Source organism: Rhinolophus hipposideros (genome assembly GCF_964194185.1).
Source record: "Rhinolophus hipposideros genome assembly, chromosome: 21".
NCBI lineage: Eukaryota > Metazoa > Chordata > Mammalia > Chiroptera > Rhinolophidae > Rhinolophus > Rhinolophus hipposideros.
In genome coordinates this window covers 22068946-22086570 of record NC_138067.1, presented here as the reverse complement: position 1 = coordinate 22086570, position 17625 = coordinate 22068946, and the positions used below count along the sequence as shown (strand labels likewise).

Sequence of the window (17625 nt, the reverse complement as noted above, 5' to 3'; positions counted from 1 at the left end):
GAGCATTCTTCTCTCTTTCAGACTGAGTGCTTTCTGGGGAGGTTTTCTGAACTGATTATGGTGATACACTAGCATTCCACGATTATTTGTACAAATTAGTCACCTTACACTCAATGGCCTAATTTTTTGTTTCTTTTCAAAGTAATATATGAACATGATTTTTTTTTAAAAATTCGTAGTTCCAGAGGTTGTTCAGTGAAGTCTTTTTTCCATCTCTGAACCCACCCATCTCACTGCCCCCTTTAGCGAGCTTCAGTGTGTTGCAAACAGATGACTGTATAGTTCCCTTGCCAGGTTTTTTTAACCTAGATGGTTGGATATCACACACTTGCTATATTGCTCCTTGCTTTTTTCACTTAGTATCAGTACAGTAAATTTACAGTATTCTTCAGCAATTACAGAAGTAATAACTACTCATTTTGGAAAATATGGAAAAATAAAGAAAATAGAAACCATAATGTATGTATTCAGATAATGACTGTTGAGTTTACTTCATCCTGCTTGTTTTGTACATACGCATATATAAAGGGATTATATAGAAACATTGTTTTTCTAAAAATTCTAGCAAATACTTTTGAGTAGTAATTTTTCGTTCCAAATATTTTTGTTTTGTGTGGTCTTGTGATGAAAATCTGTGTTTATAGAACGAAAAAGAAAAATGAGTACCTGTGTTGCTAGTCTCTGAAGCTGTCACTTTCCCCAAAGCCTGCAGGGCTGCGGGGGAAAAGCGTTGCACTCCCTGTAGTGACACCAGGGGACCCTTCCATTGTGCTGCTCATAGTGCTGAGAGCCAGAGAGTAGAGACACCGTCTGAGTGTTGCCTTTCTTTCCTAGGGGATGGATTTCATTGGTCGAGATGCCCTGCTGCAGCAGAAGCAGAACGGGGTGTATAAACGCCTCACTATGTTCATCCTGGACGACCACGACACAGACCTGGACCTCTGGCCGTGGTGGGGAGAGCCCATTTACCGAAACGGGCAGTACGTTGGCAAGACCACCAGCAGTGCCTATAGCTACACCATGGAGCGCCACGTTTGCCTGGGCTTCGTGCACAATTTCTCTGAGGACACTGGGGAAGAGCAAGTGGTGACCCCAGATTTCATCAACCGGGGAGAGTATGAGATTGACATCGCAGGACACCGGTTCCAAGCCAAGGCCAAGCTCTACCCGGTCACCTCCCTCTACACCCATAAGCGCCGAAAGGATGACGTGGAGCTAAGTGACTTGCATGGGAAGTAATGCCAGGCAGTCCCTTCCTCCCCATCTGATTCTCTAAGAGCTTCTCTCTTGCTGAGCCCGTCCCTAACCGTTGCCTCCCATCGCGTGTCTCCTGGATGTAATTTTAAACTTTGCCTTCTTTTAAACTTTTTGCTTTGCAACCTCTCTTGTCCTTCCATCTTCTCCTCGTTCCCTTTGCAGTTCCCCTTCTGTTGATACTCACTCTGGGCTGGCTGTTCATCTTGTCCTTCCACCACTCTGATTCCCATGGTGACAGAAACATGCTCCTCTTGTGGAAGTGGCTTATGGTGACAGTCTGATTACAAATGCTGGTCTCGAGGTAAGGGAAGCTGGTGGTGTGCGGGCCTCAGCGGCAAGAGCCGGTCTCCATGGGGCTCAGTCTTCTCGGAGAAACCCGTGATTTCGATGGGTTGCTGTATGTTTGCTGCGGCGCTGGAACAGTCTGTGCCTTTCAGCCAGGCAGCCCATTCTCCTGCGCCGTGGTTGGCACCCTGATACCTCTAGCAAAACGATGACCATCTACCTCACTGATGGGAGGCATCACGTGGATATTGTCTGTAACAGAGATAAATCGTTAACCTGGCACCACCCCCAGCCTCCCTGCCAAGCCGGGTCCCAGTTATCAGACCATAGGGCCAGGGCCACCTGCTTCTATTCTTCATCTCTTTTTAATCTCTATAATGAGGGGTTTTGTTGGTTTAGCTGAGTAAACCATGTTGCCTTTTGTGTTGCTTTTCCCAACTGAAAGGGTCTGACCTGAGAAAGTACCACCACCAAACAATGCAGGGTTTTCTGTTAAAACAGTGCTGCTTTTCTTCCAGCTAGTCAAAATTCCATCATCCCATCTTGATTTTCCTCGTCAGTTCAGCCTCACCTATCCCTTGAGCAGGAGGCCCACTAGCTCAGCAAACATCTCTCCCCCTTCAGAAAAGGGGGCGGTAGGGTAGGGCATGCCGTCCTGAGCGAGTGACCCATGCGGCTGCTTCTGGCACAGAACAGACAGACCCAGAGAATTCAGTGTGGAGGGTGTATGTTATGTGAGCCTAACAGACTGCTTTCCATCCTTTCTTTCCCTATTGAGCCATCTCTCCATATCCTCTGGAATAGAAACCTTGGGGTGCCCCCTGAGGGCTCTGCACAATTAAGTAGTGTCTCTGTTTTCCAAGGGAGAAATTCAGATATCCCAGGCTGTGTTTGCCAACTTAGCATTTACTTTTTCCTTGACATAAGCTGCCCTAACCTGCTGTTAGAGGTTTTAACTACTTAAACTATAGCCTTTGTCTTGGTATCTTAGAAGCAGTCGCTCTGATAGATCTATAAATATATTAAAGATCCTCTCACTTTATTGGAGCAGCTTAAAAATTCTCAGGTGTCTGCCTGGTCTGGCATCTCCGTTTACCCACTAAATCTGACTGGCTTGTTTTTTCCAGACATTTCTTGCTATTTCCCCAGCCAGACCACACCTCCTTGATTACTGACTTCAGTGTCCACCTTTTTAGGAGGTTTTAATTTATTAAGGGAGCAAGTGACTAGAACTGCTTGGGGGCCTTGCTATTTTGGTGCAGACGTACACTTAACTAGCTGACAGCACTTGCTCTCAGGCAGACGAGGAAGGAGACGGGTGCCCAGGCCCATGAAGGGCTCAGGGGAGCAGAGAGCAGGCCCTTGGCCAAGGCAGGTGTCAGAAGGAAACAGGATTTACAGTTAAGGGTATCCGTGTTCCGCATGATTCCAAAGTCCTCTGTGTACCTGAAAATCTACTTGGGATCGAATCCAAAAGAAACTACTGTAGAGTTATAAATGTCACCTTGTCCACAGGTAGAGATCATACCCAAGACTGGCAAGCTGGTACTCTTCTGAGGCTTCACTTGTTTATTGGGTGCCCTGAAGCACACATACTTATCTTTTGGCACCTTAAAATCCATCCTGAAGTCTCTTGGCTCATTCAGATATAGGTAGTGTGAAATCTAGTAGTTTTCTGTTTGGTCTTAAATCTGAAGGGGTGACTCTACCTCTACCAAAATTCACAAAACATCTGTGTGTCATTTCCGTCCCTTGGTCAGGGGGGTCACATGTTTGCCTTGTGTGACAACTCACCTCTCCCTACTTCTGGGCTCTTCGAACTGGATGGCTGGACTTTAGTTTTATTTAGGTGGTTGGTACCTTTCTCTCTGAAATGATCTGTCGTCACCACTTGTGTTCTCTTGGGAGAGGGGCTCTGCACACTTCTGTCATGTCAGCACATTTGACTGAAGCATCTTGACCCTAGAAGCAAAAAGTCCGAATACGTTAGCCTCAAAGAGATGAAGGCCAGGGCTGCAGGCCTCCTGGGGGCCTCATCCTCCCTGCAGATACCGCCTGAGCCCTGTCACTCACACCACGTGTAAGTCCTGTTTCCTGGCACTGCCATGCTCAACAGACTGCCACTGCAGCTTGCATCGGAAAGATTTCCCGTCCACAGTAATGTCACTGAAGTCAGAGGCTCTAACCCAGAAAGTGTGACGAGCAAACAGGGACAAAAACAACCTGCTTGGACAGTGTTTTATGCACATTCACTGCATGGGCCAGACATGCTCCAGCAGACAAGTGAACACTACATATCTATAGAGTTCTTCTGGGGAGTCCCTGTACCCCCAAATGTGAGATGCCATTCAGGCTAAGGACCCAAGCACCATTCGGCCCAGTGATTAACCCAGTTTCACTTTGGCCCAAAGATCCCATTTCTGCACGAGGAGAGCACAGTCACTTTGATTCCCATCAGGAGGAAGCATGAGGTCCCTGGATTCTATCTCCTTGTACAGAACAAGCATTTTACCTGCTTCCCTTCTCTTGGGCTGTTGTGTTCAAGAAAGTGACTAAAATGTAAAACGTGCTTCAGTCTCCTCCATTACCTACCTGCCTTTGCAGTGTTACTCTGCCCCCCGCCCCCCACCTATGTGGCAGGAATGACAGCAGCTTTGTAAAGTGGTTTTGTTTCACCGAAGAGATGCTCACCGCCTGGATTTGGGGCTCTGGCTTCTGGACACGTCCATCACCATCCTTTCAGAACCTGAGGCGGACGAAAGGGAATATTCTCTGACCTGCGGTCTTGGCTCTGGCCCTAGAAGAACAGTCGCACTGGCTGGCTGTCAGGGTAAGCTGCAGCTTCATGTTTACATTTCTTTGTTGCTTCGTGACCAGTACTCGGCAAGGATCCTCTTTAGTATCTAAGAGGGACTTTTTGGTCAACAGTGCTTAATACTGAAAAATAACCTTTTGTTCATTTACTTTTTGCACCCCTCATCCCGCCCCCATACCTCATAAACTTGGATAAAAGCAGCATTTTATCAACATGAGTTAGGGGAAATTGTCATGTGAGTCAAGCATTTTCACTCACACACGTCATTTGCAGACTCATGGACTCAGGAGCAGCACAGCTGAGAGGAAGACATGGTAGATGAAGTATAAGATGTTTGGCATTGGCCATGTTGGCCAGCAGTGCGCTGTGAACGACTGAGGGTTGTCTGCCTGTCGGCGCCTCCCCCTCCGCCTCCACACTAAGGTGCTCAGCTGTAAGGCTCCTTCACTGGCAAGAGGGGGCTCACATTTGCAGTCCCGCAGCACTACAAATGCACTATTTTTCAAGAGGACCGAGTATTTTTATATATCTTTGCCTTTGTCCATTAAACACCAGAGTTGTTCCTTGTATCAGTCTTGACTTCTCTCAGCAGAGTGTCGGCACTCCTTGGAGAGTTACACATTTCTCATGGGCTGTTTTTCTCATGATATTTTTATCCTTTGCAAACCTTCTGCCATCTCCTTTTTCTGTCTCTCAAGGACAGTAATTACAAGAGGTGGGGAAGATATTTTTAGCATCTGTTTCAAAAGATGTAAGCCAGGAATTCCTTTGCACACTGGAGCTCAGAGCACCTCTTTTCTCCACGCCAGGTTTCGTGCCTTACACTCCAGAATGTCACATGGTGGGTGGAGAGAGGAAGGACGAAAAAGTAACTCCATTTCAGTGTGAGGGTTCCATCACCCCGTATACCTTCTTCTTCCCCGGAACAAATGGGTGTGGGGTAGAAAGCTCCCACAGCTCGTTTCAATGAAGGGCTTCTAGCAGCACAGTTCCCACTTTACTCTGGCCAACCCTTGGGGTGTATCGTAGAGCCACAGTAATTGTAACTCATTATCTGCATTTGTAAATGTGCAGTTCTGTTCAGCCCCTGCCTTTTTCTGTATTGAGTTAGCATGTGGTTCTGAAGATGTTCAGGCACTGAGGTAAATGGGATCTTTTCTCAAGACCCCTGCTGGCTTTAGGGACACAGCCTAAAGCCTTTCTGCCCGCCATGAACACGGTATTAATATTGTGCATTGTGTTTCTATCAAGGCAGATTTCAATTCAGATTTTCTGTTCATGTTACTAGTTTTGTCAATGAATAAACAGACATTTGAATTACTCTTGCCGGTCTGCTTGTGAAATATTCTTAATACTTGTGTAACTCGGTGTATGTACTTGCCATCACAAAAGACAAACATGCTACATAAACCTGTTTATTGCTGTGCTGCCAAGTGTAAAACAGAGTTTTGAAACTGAGATAAAGCATGTAGAGGCATTATGCAGGGTGGCCTGGCTGGAGAGAGAAAGCCTCCGTACCTCCTTCTGAAGTTACTATCGCTATCATTGAATTTGACATCCTGCCTTACAACGGACTTCACTGTAAGAACCTGGGGCTTGACTTACCACTGACGTACCTGTGAGCCCAGGTCAGTGAGGGAAATGGGAGTATGTGCATTCTGGGTCACACCTGTGGGGAGAGAGGAACATTATCTGAGAGAAGCAGTCAATGATATTTTACTACACTGCGTTTCCATTCACAAATTTACTCACTGGGCTTTACTCTGTTTTATCCAATTGTTTTTGAGCAACTACATCTGGGAACCTACAGTTATGTGTCTATAACAATTTCACCTTGCTTCTAAACCTACTCCTTTTTTTCCCAATTTCATCATTGACTGATACTTGTTACAACTGAAAGAATACACAGAATATCCATTCATCCTACAGGATCAGTGCCTAACTCTAAAAGAGAGGTTCCAAAACCATCTTGCACAATGACTTTTTTTAAAAATATATATTTTTATTGGGGAAGGGGAGTCAGACTTTATTGGGGAACAGTGTGTACTTCCAGGCCTTTTTTCCAAGTCAAGTTGTTGTCCTTTCAGTCTTAATTGTGCAGGGCACAGCTCAGCTCCAGGTTCAGTTGCCGTTGCTAGTTGCAGGGGGCGCAGCCCACCATCCCTTGAGGGAGTCGAGGAATAGAACTGGCAACCTTATGGTTGAGAGGATGCGCTCCAACCAACTGAGCCAGTGGGAAGCTGAGCGGCAGCTCAGCTCAAGGTGCCATGTTCAATCTTAGTTGCAGGGGGCGCTGCCCATCATCCCTTGCAGGACTCGAAGAGTTGAACTGGCAACCTTGAGGTTGAGAGCCCACTGGCCCATGTGGGAATCAAACCGGCAGTTAGGAGCATGGAGCTTTTAACTGCCTGGGCACTGGGCCGGCCCCACAATGACTTTTCAGGAATATAGGGAGAGCCTCCCACGGTGATTACTTTGAAGGGGACGCTCTCAAATTACATGTCCTTGTAACTTCTTTACCGACTAAGGGTACTACATACCATATTAATAAGTAACTCTAGAAAGGAAGAAGCCCAGCAAGCTGAGTCTGAGTGAGAAAGACTTACTTTCCAGCTCCTCCACCAAACGAAAGGCCAGCAGAGTTCATTCCTGCCAGGACGAAGTAGCCCTGAACCAGAGGAGACTCGCCCATGATGCACCTCATGTCTGGTGTGAAGGTCTCGGGGCAATTCACCAACTTCATGATCTCCAGAGTCTCCAATTCTGGCATCCTGCGCAGGAGGGAACTCAACAGGGGCTCTGAGCAATAGAAACGAACCCAGACGGAGTTCTCAGCTTCAGGGAATTAAAACACTTTCAACTCCTTACACTTTTCCATTCCCTCTCTTTTCATAAAATCTCTTGGAGGAGGTTTCCTAAGAAGAGCCAGCTGGGCTATTTAAGAGAAAGCGGAAACGCTGGTGGAATTATGGGCATGCCTATGGAGCGCTTGGCATGAAGATGAGAAAGAAGACACTCCTTAGGAAGGAAAGGAGCTAGGGAAGAGCAAACACACGTGGCTGCAGATCCGAATCGGGAAGGGGTCAGCACTCGGGCAAAAGCCCTTACATGACACCCCAGAGCGATGCAGTGGGAGGGCAGGTCTCCTAGGCTGGAACAGCTGCAGAAGACAGGCGCTCAGCCTGCGGTAAAGGAAATCCTTCACCTGGGAGGAATCCGGGCGCAGTGGTAACAGGACGCCAGACTGAAGCTGCCTGCCGGGCACATGGGCTTTCGTTATGCTATTTTCTCCACTTGGAAAAGTGTGAAACTTCCCGTAACAAAACGTTTATTTTTAAAAAGTCCATTAAGGGTGGAAACGAAACTCGTCATTACAGACCTTCCCATATCTTTTGAATTTGGAAGCGTGTGACTGTATTAACTATTTTTTAAAATTTATTGGGGTGACAATTGTTAGTGAAATTACATAGATTTCAGGTGTACAATTCTGTATTACATCATCTATAAATCCCATTGTGCGTTCACCACCCAGAGTCAGTTCTCCTTCCATCACCATATACTTGATCCCCCTTACCCTCATCTCCCACCCCCCACCCCCTTACCCTCTGGTATATATTAACTATTCAATAAATAAAATTAAAATTATTTCAAAATTGAGTGAAAGACCATACTAACAAAACAAGACTCCTTTCTAAACATTTCTACAGTCCTGTATGAAACGCTAGGAAGAGGTTTCCTCCCGGCCTAATTTTCAGCAGTGATTTTAGGTGAACAAGTATTAAGCCAAAAGGCCGTTAACCAAGACCTAATCCCCAGAATGAGCCACCCAGTAACATGTCCTGAGACCAGGCAAACTCTGTAGCCGGCCCTCTGGAACCTCCACATGCGGCTGTTACAAAGATCCAATAAGCTGCTATTCTTGAAAATGCTTTGGAAAAGGCAACAACAGCTTAGACAAATAAGGGCATCGTTGTTGTTATCTAGTTCACTCACCAAAGTGATCCCAGTCTTCCTGCAGGTTCTGAATCTCCAGCTGGTTCTTGCCCTCCGTGAAAATTGGTTTTGGGGTCTTCTCAAAGCCTCCAGACAAGATGCCACCCTGCCAGTTCCGAATATAAATTCTTCCATCAGCATCCACAATAGCTGAGAAGAGAAATGACAAGGGATGGAGAGTAGAAGAGAAAAACGGGGTTTCGAGGTACGCCAGCTTTCTAAGTGGACAGAAAAAAGCAAAGGGAAACACCCACTGCTGGCTTTATTAACGAAACAGCATCCCATGAGCACACCTTTCCAGGTCACAGGACAGGCTCCTCCTCACAGCCTTACAGGGCAGACTGTTTCTTGGATCGTCCCTAACCCATCAGTTACCTAGAAGCTTTGACTAGGCCTCACAACCAAACTACGTTAACTGCCACTGAGCCACAGAGAGCCTAAGAAAAGGCGGGATTGCCGAGCCCATTCCAGGGATTACGACCTCCTGCAAAGTGCTACCAAATCCTCTCCTACCGCACTCGGGGTCACTGAATACCCTGAGTTTAAAGCTTATTTATGACATTTCTATAATGTATAGCGTTCGAGTCAAAGATTCCAGGTTACATGCTAAATATTCTCAATTTAGACCTCTGCTTGGGACTAAAATAGCTTGCAAAGCAACACAAACACAAATAATTGCTTCAGTGAAACAGCCGTTGTGGCCATCCTTTCACAAGAAAGGATGAACTGGGTTAGAACAGTTAGAATTGGGTCCACCTCCCTGTAACATGCCCTAGAAAAGACTCCCGGGAACAGTCTGTCCTTAGCAGAAAGCCTTCCTTTTCAAAGGACAGAACAGTGGCAAGGAAACAAGATTACAAACAAAGTGCAGTTCCTCACTTGGTGTGTTGCTCTGCAGAGGGGTCTCCAAGGGGCGAGTCAGAAGGTAGAAGTGTTCGCAGGCATGTAACGGGATACTAATCGGCTCCTCGTTGGACAGACCCAGCTCGTATGCCCACTACAGATGGACAGATGGATTTGTGGGTGGAAGAGGAACAGAGAGACAAATGAGCAAGTTCAGCCGCTTGAAACGGTTTAATTTCAAGTGGCTTGTGTTGCTCTTTGCTACAGTGCTGGGTATGGGAAGCCAAGTTTCAGCCTGTTTTAGTTTAATTATTTGGATGGGCAGCAGCACTGTACTTTTTAAACCATTAAACTTCCTTTCAGGTCAGAGGAAGACAGATTCACCAGCCAGTAAAAGGAGCTCATGTGGAGCCAATGAGGCCTCTTAACAAAATGCCTGGCTCAATTACCAAGCCCAAATACCCCTCAATCATAAATGAACTTCCCACGACACAAAGTATTCTTAGGACACCTTAAGACTGTACAGTGGATGGAAGGGACCAATTCGCCTTAAGAGTAGAAGCAGCTCAGTGTTCTGGAAAGTGAATCCACGTACCTGAGACAATGAAATACCCTAATCCTTTGCTAGGCTGTAGAATGCAATGAAACACCACCGAGAGAACCAATGCAGGGATTTGTGTCAATGCCCGCCTGACAGGAGAGCACCACATCCCCAGGGTGGACGAAGGAAAGGGTCACCACGGCTCTATTTGAGGAGGAGTCCAGTGTCTGACTGGGAATACAAGAACTCGGGGCCTGCCAGTCCACACAAGGGACAGAGTGGTCCTTGTCGTCTGTTTGCCTGTCACTATATAATCTTTAAGTCTCTATACCAAAAAACCCCCGAGTTGAAAGTTAGATGAGAAACCCAGTGTCCCCCAAGTGACACCATATGCTAGAATCCCGGGTATGATCCTGGATTTCTCCCTTTCTCTCATCTCTCAATCACCAAGGCCTAACAATTCTACACTCGAAATTCCCATTAGGCCTATAGACCCCTCCGTCCTCACTGCCATTACCTGAGGACCAGCCCCCATCCCTTCCCACTCAGATGACTGCAGAAGCTTCCTGACAGAGCTCCAGCCTCCACTCTGCACACCCCTTTCCTCACACCCCCCACTCTTTACACAGCCGTCTGAGCAAGTCTTTTAAAATGATCCTATTTCAAGTGCCAGCTTAAAAAGCTTTCAATGACCTTCTGATGCCTTCAGGAAAAAGTCATACTCCTTAATATGATCTGCAAGATCCTTCACTATCTGGCTCATTTCTTATCTCTGGGCTCATTTCTCTTCTCTCACACTCTAATGAAGCCACACTGAACTACTTGTAATTCCTTGAACATGTCAGGCATGAATTGTCTCTTTCACCTCCAGGATTTGTGCATACTGTTCCTCCTGACATAGTTCCTGCCAGCATTACCCTGATGCCAAAACCAGACAAAGACACCACAGAAAAAGAAAATTAAAGGCCAATATCCCTGATAAACATAGATGAAAATTTCATGAACAAAATTTTAGCAAGTCGAATTCAGCAATACATTAAAAAGATTCTACACCATGATCAAGTGGGATTTATTTCTGGGACGGAAGGCTGGTTCTATGTCCACAAATCAGTTAATGTAATACATAAACAAAATGAAGGATTAAAATCATATGATCATATCAACAGATGCAGAAAAGCATTTGACACAATCCAACATCCATTTATGATATAAACTCTCAGCAGAGTGGGGATAGAGGGAACATATCTCAACATCATAAAGGCTGTATATGACAAACCCACAGCTTACATCATACTCAAGGGTGAAAAGCTGAAAGCTTTTCCTTTAAAATCAGGAACAAGACAAGGGTGTCCACATAATCAACACTGTTGGAATTTCTAGCTAAAGCAATCAGACAAGCAATAAAAGGCATCCAAACTGGAAAGGAAGAAGTAAAACTGTCATTATTTGCAGATGACATGATACAATTTATAGAGAATACTAAAAATTCCACCAAAAAAACTATTAGAATAAATGAATTCATTAAAGCAGGATACAAAATATTCAGAAATCAGCTGCAATTTTATACACGAATAATGAACTATCAGAAAGAAAAATTAAGAAAACAATCCTATTTACAATTACATCAAAATATTAAGATTCCTAGGAATAAATTTAACCAAGGAAGTAAAAGACTTGTACTCAGAAAATGGTTAGACAATGAAGAAAGAAACTGAAGAAGATAGAAATATATGGAAGCATATACCACGTTCATAGACAGTAAGAATTAACATTGTTAAAGTGTCCACACTACCCAAAGTAATCTATAAACTCAATGGAATACCTATTAAAATACCAAAGGCATTTTTCACAGAACTGGAACAAGGAATCCTAAAATTTACATGGAACCACAAAAGACCCCGAATAGCCATAGCAATCTTGAGAAAGAAGAACAAAGTTGGAGGTATCATATGTGATATGAAACTGTCCAAGGCTGTATTAATCAAAAGAGCATGCTACTGGTATTAAAACAGACACATAGTCCAATGGAACAAAATAGAAAGCACAGAAATAAACCCTGTATGGCTAATTAATCCATGACAAAGGAGGCAAGACTACACAGTGGGGTAAAGACAGTCTCTTCAATAAATGGTATTGGGAAAACTGAGCAGCCACATGAGAAAGAATGAATGTGGATCACTTTCTTACACCATATACAAAAATAAGCGCAAAATGGATTAAAAATTTGAATGTAATGCCCGAAACCATAAAATTCCTAGAAGAAAACATAGGCAGTCAACACACTGACATCGCTCTTAGTAATGTGTTTTTGGATGTTTCTTCAGACAAGTGAAACAAGAGTAAACAAATGGGACTACATAAAACTAAAAAGTTTTTGCACAGCAAAGGAACCATCAACCACACTAAAAAATAACCTAGTGAATGGGAGAAGACATTTGCTAATGATACATCTGATAAGGGGTTAATATGCAACATATATAAGGAACTCACAGAACTTAACACCAAAAAAATTGAAACAATCTCAAAAAATTGGCAGAAACCCAAACAGACTTTTCTCCAAAGAGGACACAGAGATGGCCAACAGACACGTGAAAAAATGCTCAACATGGCGGAAATGCAAATTAAAACCACAATAAGATATCACCTCATACCTGTCAGAATGGCTACCATCAATTAATCAACAAACAACAAGTATTGGCGAGGATGTGGAGAAAACTCTCGTGCACTGTTGATGGGATTGTAAATTGGTGCAGCCACTATGGAAAACAGTATGGGGGTTCCTCCAAAATCCAAAACACTAACTCAAAAAGACATATGCTCCCCTGTGCTCACTACAACATTGTTTCTAATAGCCAGTATATGGAAGCCACCTAAGTGTCCACTGAGACACAAATGGGTAAAGAGGATGTGGTACATAGATACAATAGAATATCACTCAGCCATAAAAAAGAATGAAATCTTGCCATTTGTGACAACATGGATGGACCTTGAGGATATTATGCTAATTAACATAAGTCAGACAGAGAACACAAATACCACGATTTCATTTATATGTGGTATCAAAAATCAAAATAAATGAACAAAACAGACACTCATATACAGAGAACTGACGGTTGCCAGATGAGAAGTTTGGGGGGAATAGACGAAAAAGGTGAAGAGATTAAGAAGCATGTACAAATATCCAGTTATGAAAACTGACAGAGGGGCAGCCACATGGCTCAGTTGGTTAGAGCGCAGGCTCTGAACAACAGGGTTGCTGGTTTGATTCCCACATGGGCCAGGGAGCTGCACCATCCACAACCAGATTGAAGACAATAAGCTGCAGAGGGGTGGCCACATGGCTCAGTTGGTTAGAGCAGGAGCTCTCAACAACAAGGTTGCCAGTTCAATTCCCGCATGGGATGGTGGGCTTCGACCACTGCAACTAAAGATTGAAAACGGTGACTGGACTTGGAGCTGAGCTGCGCCCTCCACAACTAGATTGAAGGACAACAACTTGGAGCTCATGGGCCCTGGAGAAACACACTGTTCCCCAATAAAAAATATAAAAACAAACAAAAACAGTCACAGAGATGTAAAGTACAGCATGGGGATGTAGTCAATAATATTATAATAACTATGTATTGTGTCAGATGGGTACTAGACTTATTCATAAGTTATATAAATGTCTATAATCACTCTGTTGTGCACCTGAAACTAATACGATAATGTCAACTGTAACTGAAAAAAAAAAATTTTTTTTTAAATTTATTGGGGTGACAATTGTTAGTAAATTTACATAGATTTCAGGTGTACAATTCTGTATTACATCGTCTATAAATCCCATTGTGTGTTCACCACCCAGAGTCAGTTCTCCTTCCATCACCATATATTTGATCCCCCTTACCCTCATCTCCCCCCCCCCACCCCTTTACCCTCTGGTAACCACTAAACTATTGTCTGTGTCTATGAGTTTTTCTTTCTCATTTGTTTGTCTTGTTCTTTTTGGTTTATATACCACATATCAGTGAAATCATAGGGTGCTCTGCTTTGTCTGTCTGACTTATTTCACTTAGCATTATACTCTCAAGACCCATCCATGTTGTCACAAATGCTCCTATATCATCTTTCCTTAACGCCGAATAGTATTCCATTGTGTATATGTACCACAACTTCTTTATCCATTCATCTATCGAAGGACATTTTGGTTGTTTCCATGTCTTGGCCACCGTAAACAAAGCTGCAATGAACATTGGAGTACACGTGTCTCTATAGAGGAATGCTTTCAGATTTTTTGGGTAGATACCCAGCAGAGCGATTGCTGGGTCATATGGTAATTCTATTCGTAATTTCTTGAGGAACCTCCACACTGCCTTCCATAACGGCCGCTGAAAAATTTTTTAACTAAAAGTAAACCAGATGAGTACACACAGGGTAACTTTGAGGACAGAACCACAAGGTACATCCCCTAGCAGAAGGGAATTGCAAAGGTGACAGAAGAAACATAGTGAATTTCAAGAGGTGAATTTCAAGATGGAATAAACAATGTTAAATGCCTGCGGTGTGAAGAACCAAGAGGATTTTTGACCTTGGTTCATCATGACCTTCAAACAGGCAGTGAAGAATGAGGGGGAAAAAACCCAAACAAACAAAAAGATTCAAAGTGGAGACAAACACTGAAGGAAAGAACCAGGGTCTATTCTAGTAGCTTCGGCAGCAAAACCAAGCCAGTAGAGAAGAAACTGAAGATTTCAAAAACAAAGACCACACATAACGTGGTTCAAAATAAATTATATTTCTAAAAAGTAAGACGATTGTATGATATTTTCTGCTACCTAAGAAGAGTAAGTTCTGCTGAACAAGCTCAGTACTCGGCGGGTTATGCTCAGATCTGCTCACACCACCACCGCCAGGGCAGCGCTAACACACTGCCAGTTGTTCCTCTGCATCGTACAGCGTTGTGTGCAAAGGGCTGCTGGACCCGAGGAAGTCAGGCGAGTACAGATGGATTAAGAGAACACTTCCCGCACCTGCCGGGGCGTAAGACCCTCCTGGGACACATCCCTTGAAATGCAACATTCCAGGCTCCCTTTCTGGAGATTCTGATCCTGCTGTATTTTTCAACAAGCGCACCAGGTGATCAGGCAAGTTAAAAAATTATTGCAAATCCCTAGCACTGGAAAAGTGTGCCCTTGGGCCTGACTCCCCCGCCCCCCCAACACACACAAAAGCATCGCCGCATGTCACGCTTACACGCGAGTCCAAAACGGACTTGAAGATTCCTGAATCAAATCTGAGTGTCGTTCACATCAGACCCACCGGGACAAACAGTAAGGAGGAAGCTCGCTGCCCCAGCCTACAGCTGTCCAGGACACTTCACTCTGCAGCAACCTGACTCGTTGGAAAAGCACGTTTCAACGCGGGAAAACAAGTGCACCTGCAGAGGACCGGGCTAGCCCAGCCTCACCGTACCGCGGGGCAGTGCCAGCCGACGTGGGAGCCAGCAGCGAGGTCACCGGCCGCCTGGGCGTCCGAGCCGAGCGGCGGACGCCTGGAAGACCCGGCGCGGCGCGCGGCAGCCCGGCACGAGGAGTCCCGAGGCCCGGACAACCTCCGCCGGACAGGGCACAGCCGCAGGGGCCGAGGGAGACCAAGCGGACCGCTCGGCCCGGGCGGCCGGAGTCCCGGCGCCAGGACGCGCCCTCCCGCGGGAACCAGGCAGAACCGACGGGAACCACGGACTGCCGGGCCCAGCCCTGAGCGACACCGCAGTGCAAAGAGGGCAAGCTGCGGGTCCGAGGCGCTAAGGCCCGCGCGGACCGCAGGCCAGAGCGCCCCGCAGCTGTCGCCTTACCTCATGGGCCCCCACGGCTGCGCGCTCCGCACCGGCGGGTACAAGCCCGGCAGCCGCCACAACAGTTGCCAGGGTTGCCGGGGGCCGGAAGGGGGGCCCCCAGGGAATGGCAGGGGGCGGGGCGGACAGAGCACAGACTTCCGGGGAAGCGGGGACCGCGACCTTCCGCGCTTTACGGCCACCGAGCGAGCGTACGTCGGCCGCTGGTCCCCGTCGCGCAGGCGCGCGCCGTGACGTCACGCTGCAGCCCCGCCCCTGCACGTGAGGCTTGTTTGGGGCTTCCCGCTTTGTCCCTCCTTTGCCTGCGCCAGGGTGGGGGCGATTTGGAGGCTCGGCCCGAACCCGGGCCTTCGGACCCTGCTAATTTCTGCAAGTGCACACGGGTCTTCCGAGATGGGCGGCATCCCCGCCGAAATGTGGGCGGCGCGGGGGTCGTCTCTACCCACGAGGCGCGTCTCCAGGGCTGGCCCCTGTGTCCGCAGCCCAAACCTACTCTAGTCCAGAGCGTTAAAAGGCTTCTTGGACTGACAGTCGCTTTGTCTCTTGGAAACCGCTGGGATCCTCGTGGGCGAGGCTCTAGCAGAGCGGATTGGACCCAGGTCTGCTCTCCTCCTGCCTCCACCTGGGAGGCGGGGTTAGAGGACCTGAGTTCCCGACCGGATCGTACTCTGCACCTTTCTAGCTTTTCTGGACCAGGGGAAGAGGAATCATTCATCCCTCACCTGACACGTGCACATCCACCGCTCCCTTTCCATCACATCGCCCTGTCTCCTTTCCTGTAGAGAGCGCACACCATGCAGACTGTTTGCCTGTTGATTGCCTTCCCCACTGGTTGGAGCCCTGCCCTCTCACTGCCGAACCTCAGTCTAATGTAGGGCTGTATTCGCAGCACTTAGGACACTGGCACAGCGTCCACTAAATCTTTCTTTGAATGGAAAGCCATCTAATGGTACAGCCGCCCCTGCGTGTTGGGCCACACTCTCCTGTTCCCATTCTTTGGATTGAAGCCCATCTCACCCCACAAGCCAATCTCTTTTCATTGCTGGCCTCTTGGGGCCGGGCTCTCTGTTAGGTGATGGCATTCAGCAGTGCAAAAGAATGGCCTTCTGCCTTTAGGGAGTGGCAGTATAACGCCAGGGATCCCTGTCACCATGCCAGGCCATACTTTATATACCACACAGTCACCAATTAACTCCACAGAGCAGCCGACCATGAGGTCTGGCTGCCTGAGAACAAAAACGCTGCCTCCTGCCACTGTGCTTCATGAAAGTTCAAGCCATTCTGGGTTTCTGTCCTAGATAAATGCTGTAATATTTTAGCTAAAGGCTTAAAGCCTGGGGTCACCTTCCTGCCAAACAAGAAAGACTAGACAAATGCATCTGCGGTATATTCTTGGGGAAACTTTTCCTGATGCGGCTATTTCCCAGATGTGGCAATTTCAGGAGAAAAACTTCACTGTTTCTTTTTAAAGATTTTATCGGGGAAGGGGAACAGGACTTTATTGGGGAACAGTGTGTACTTCCAGGATTTTTTCCAAGTCAAGTTGTTCTTTCAATCTTAGTTGTGGAGGGAGCAGCTCATCTCCAGGTCCAGTTGTCATTGTTAGTTGCAGGGGGCACAGCCCACAATCCCTTATGTGAGTCAAGCCAGCAACCTTGTGGTTGAGAGCCCACTGGCCTATGTGGGAATCGAACCAGCGGCCTTTGGTGTTAGGAGCACGGAGCTCCAAACACCTGAGGCACTGAGCGTCTCCCTTCACAACATTTTTTTGATGAGCCAACTGCCTCATACCGTTACCAGGCATGAATTTGGGAGAAACCTAGTTGTGTGTATGAGATGGTGGATGAAATAAAGTGATATTTAATACATTAATTACATTCTGTTTACACACAGTAGGTAATGAACAAGCTGTATAGATTTCTACCTGCTTCCTCACTCATCACTATTTTTGGCATCCACTTTAAAATGCTAAGTACTAAAGCTTCTTTCATTGTCAATGTTGACTTGTACTTTGTATGTTCTCATAATGACGAATGCACTATTTTAAGAGGATTTAGT

At 46.2% G+C, this 17625-nt stretch overlaps 2 protein-coding genes across 6 annotated transcripts in view; one reads left to right on the top strand and one right to left on the bottom strand.

Moving 5' to 3' along the window:
* The window catches only part of LOC308490128 (pyruvate dehydrogenase phosphatase regulatory subunit, mitochondrial), a 34231-nt gene extending 28552 nt beyond the window's left edge, over positions 1-5679 (top strand). For all 5 annotated transcript variants that reach the window (XM_081031941.1, XM_081031945.1, XM_081031944.1 and 2 more), the window contains one exon: positions 835-5679. In XM_081031941.1, coding sequence (XP_080888067.1) covers positions 835-1239 — 405 coding nt within the window. In that variant the 3' untranslated portion in view covers positions 1240-5679. The remainder of the gene's footprint in view (positions 1-834) is intronic.
* LOC308489836 (pyruvate dehydrogenase phosphatase regulatory subunit, mitochondrial-like) lies at positions 4305-15971 on the bottom strand (the record flags this gene model as incomplete). The annotated part of the gene is made up of 7 exons (XM_081031477.1): positions 4305-4339; positions 5974-6026; positions 6964-7156; positions 8351-8500; positions 9230-9347; positions 15186-15555; positions 15910-15971. 6 exons carry the CDS (start codon positions 15969-15971, stop codon positions 5987-5989), a joined length of 933 nt encoding a protein of 310 aa, XP_080887603.1. The 3' UTR covers positions 4305-4339; positions 5974-5986.
* Between the last annotated feature and the right edge of the window lie 1654 nt (positions 15972-17625).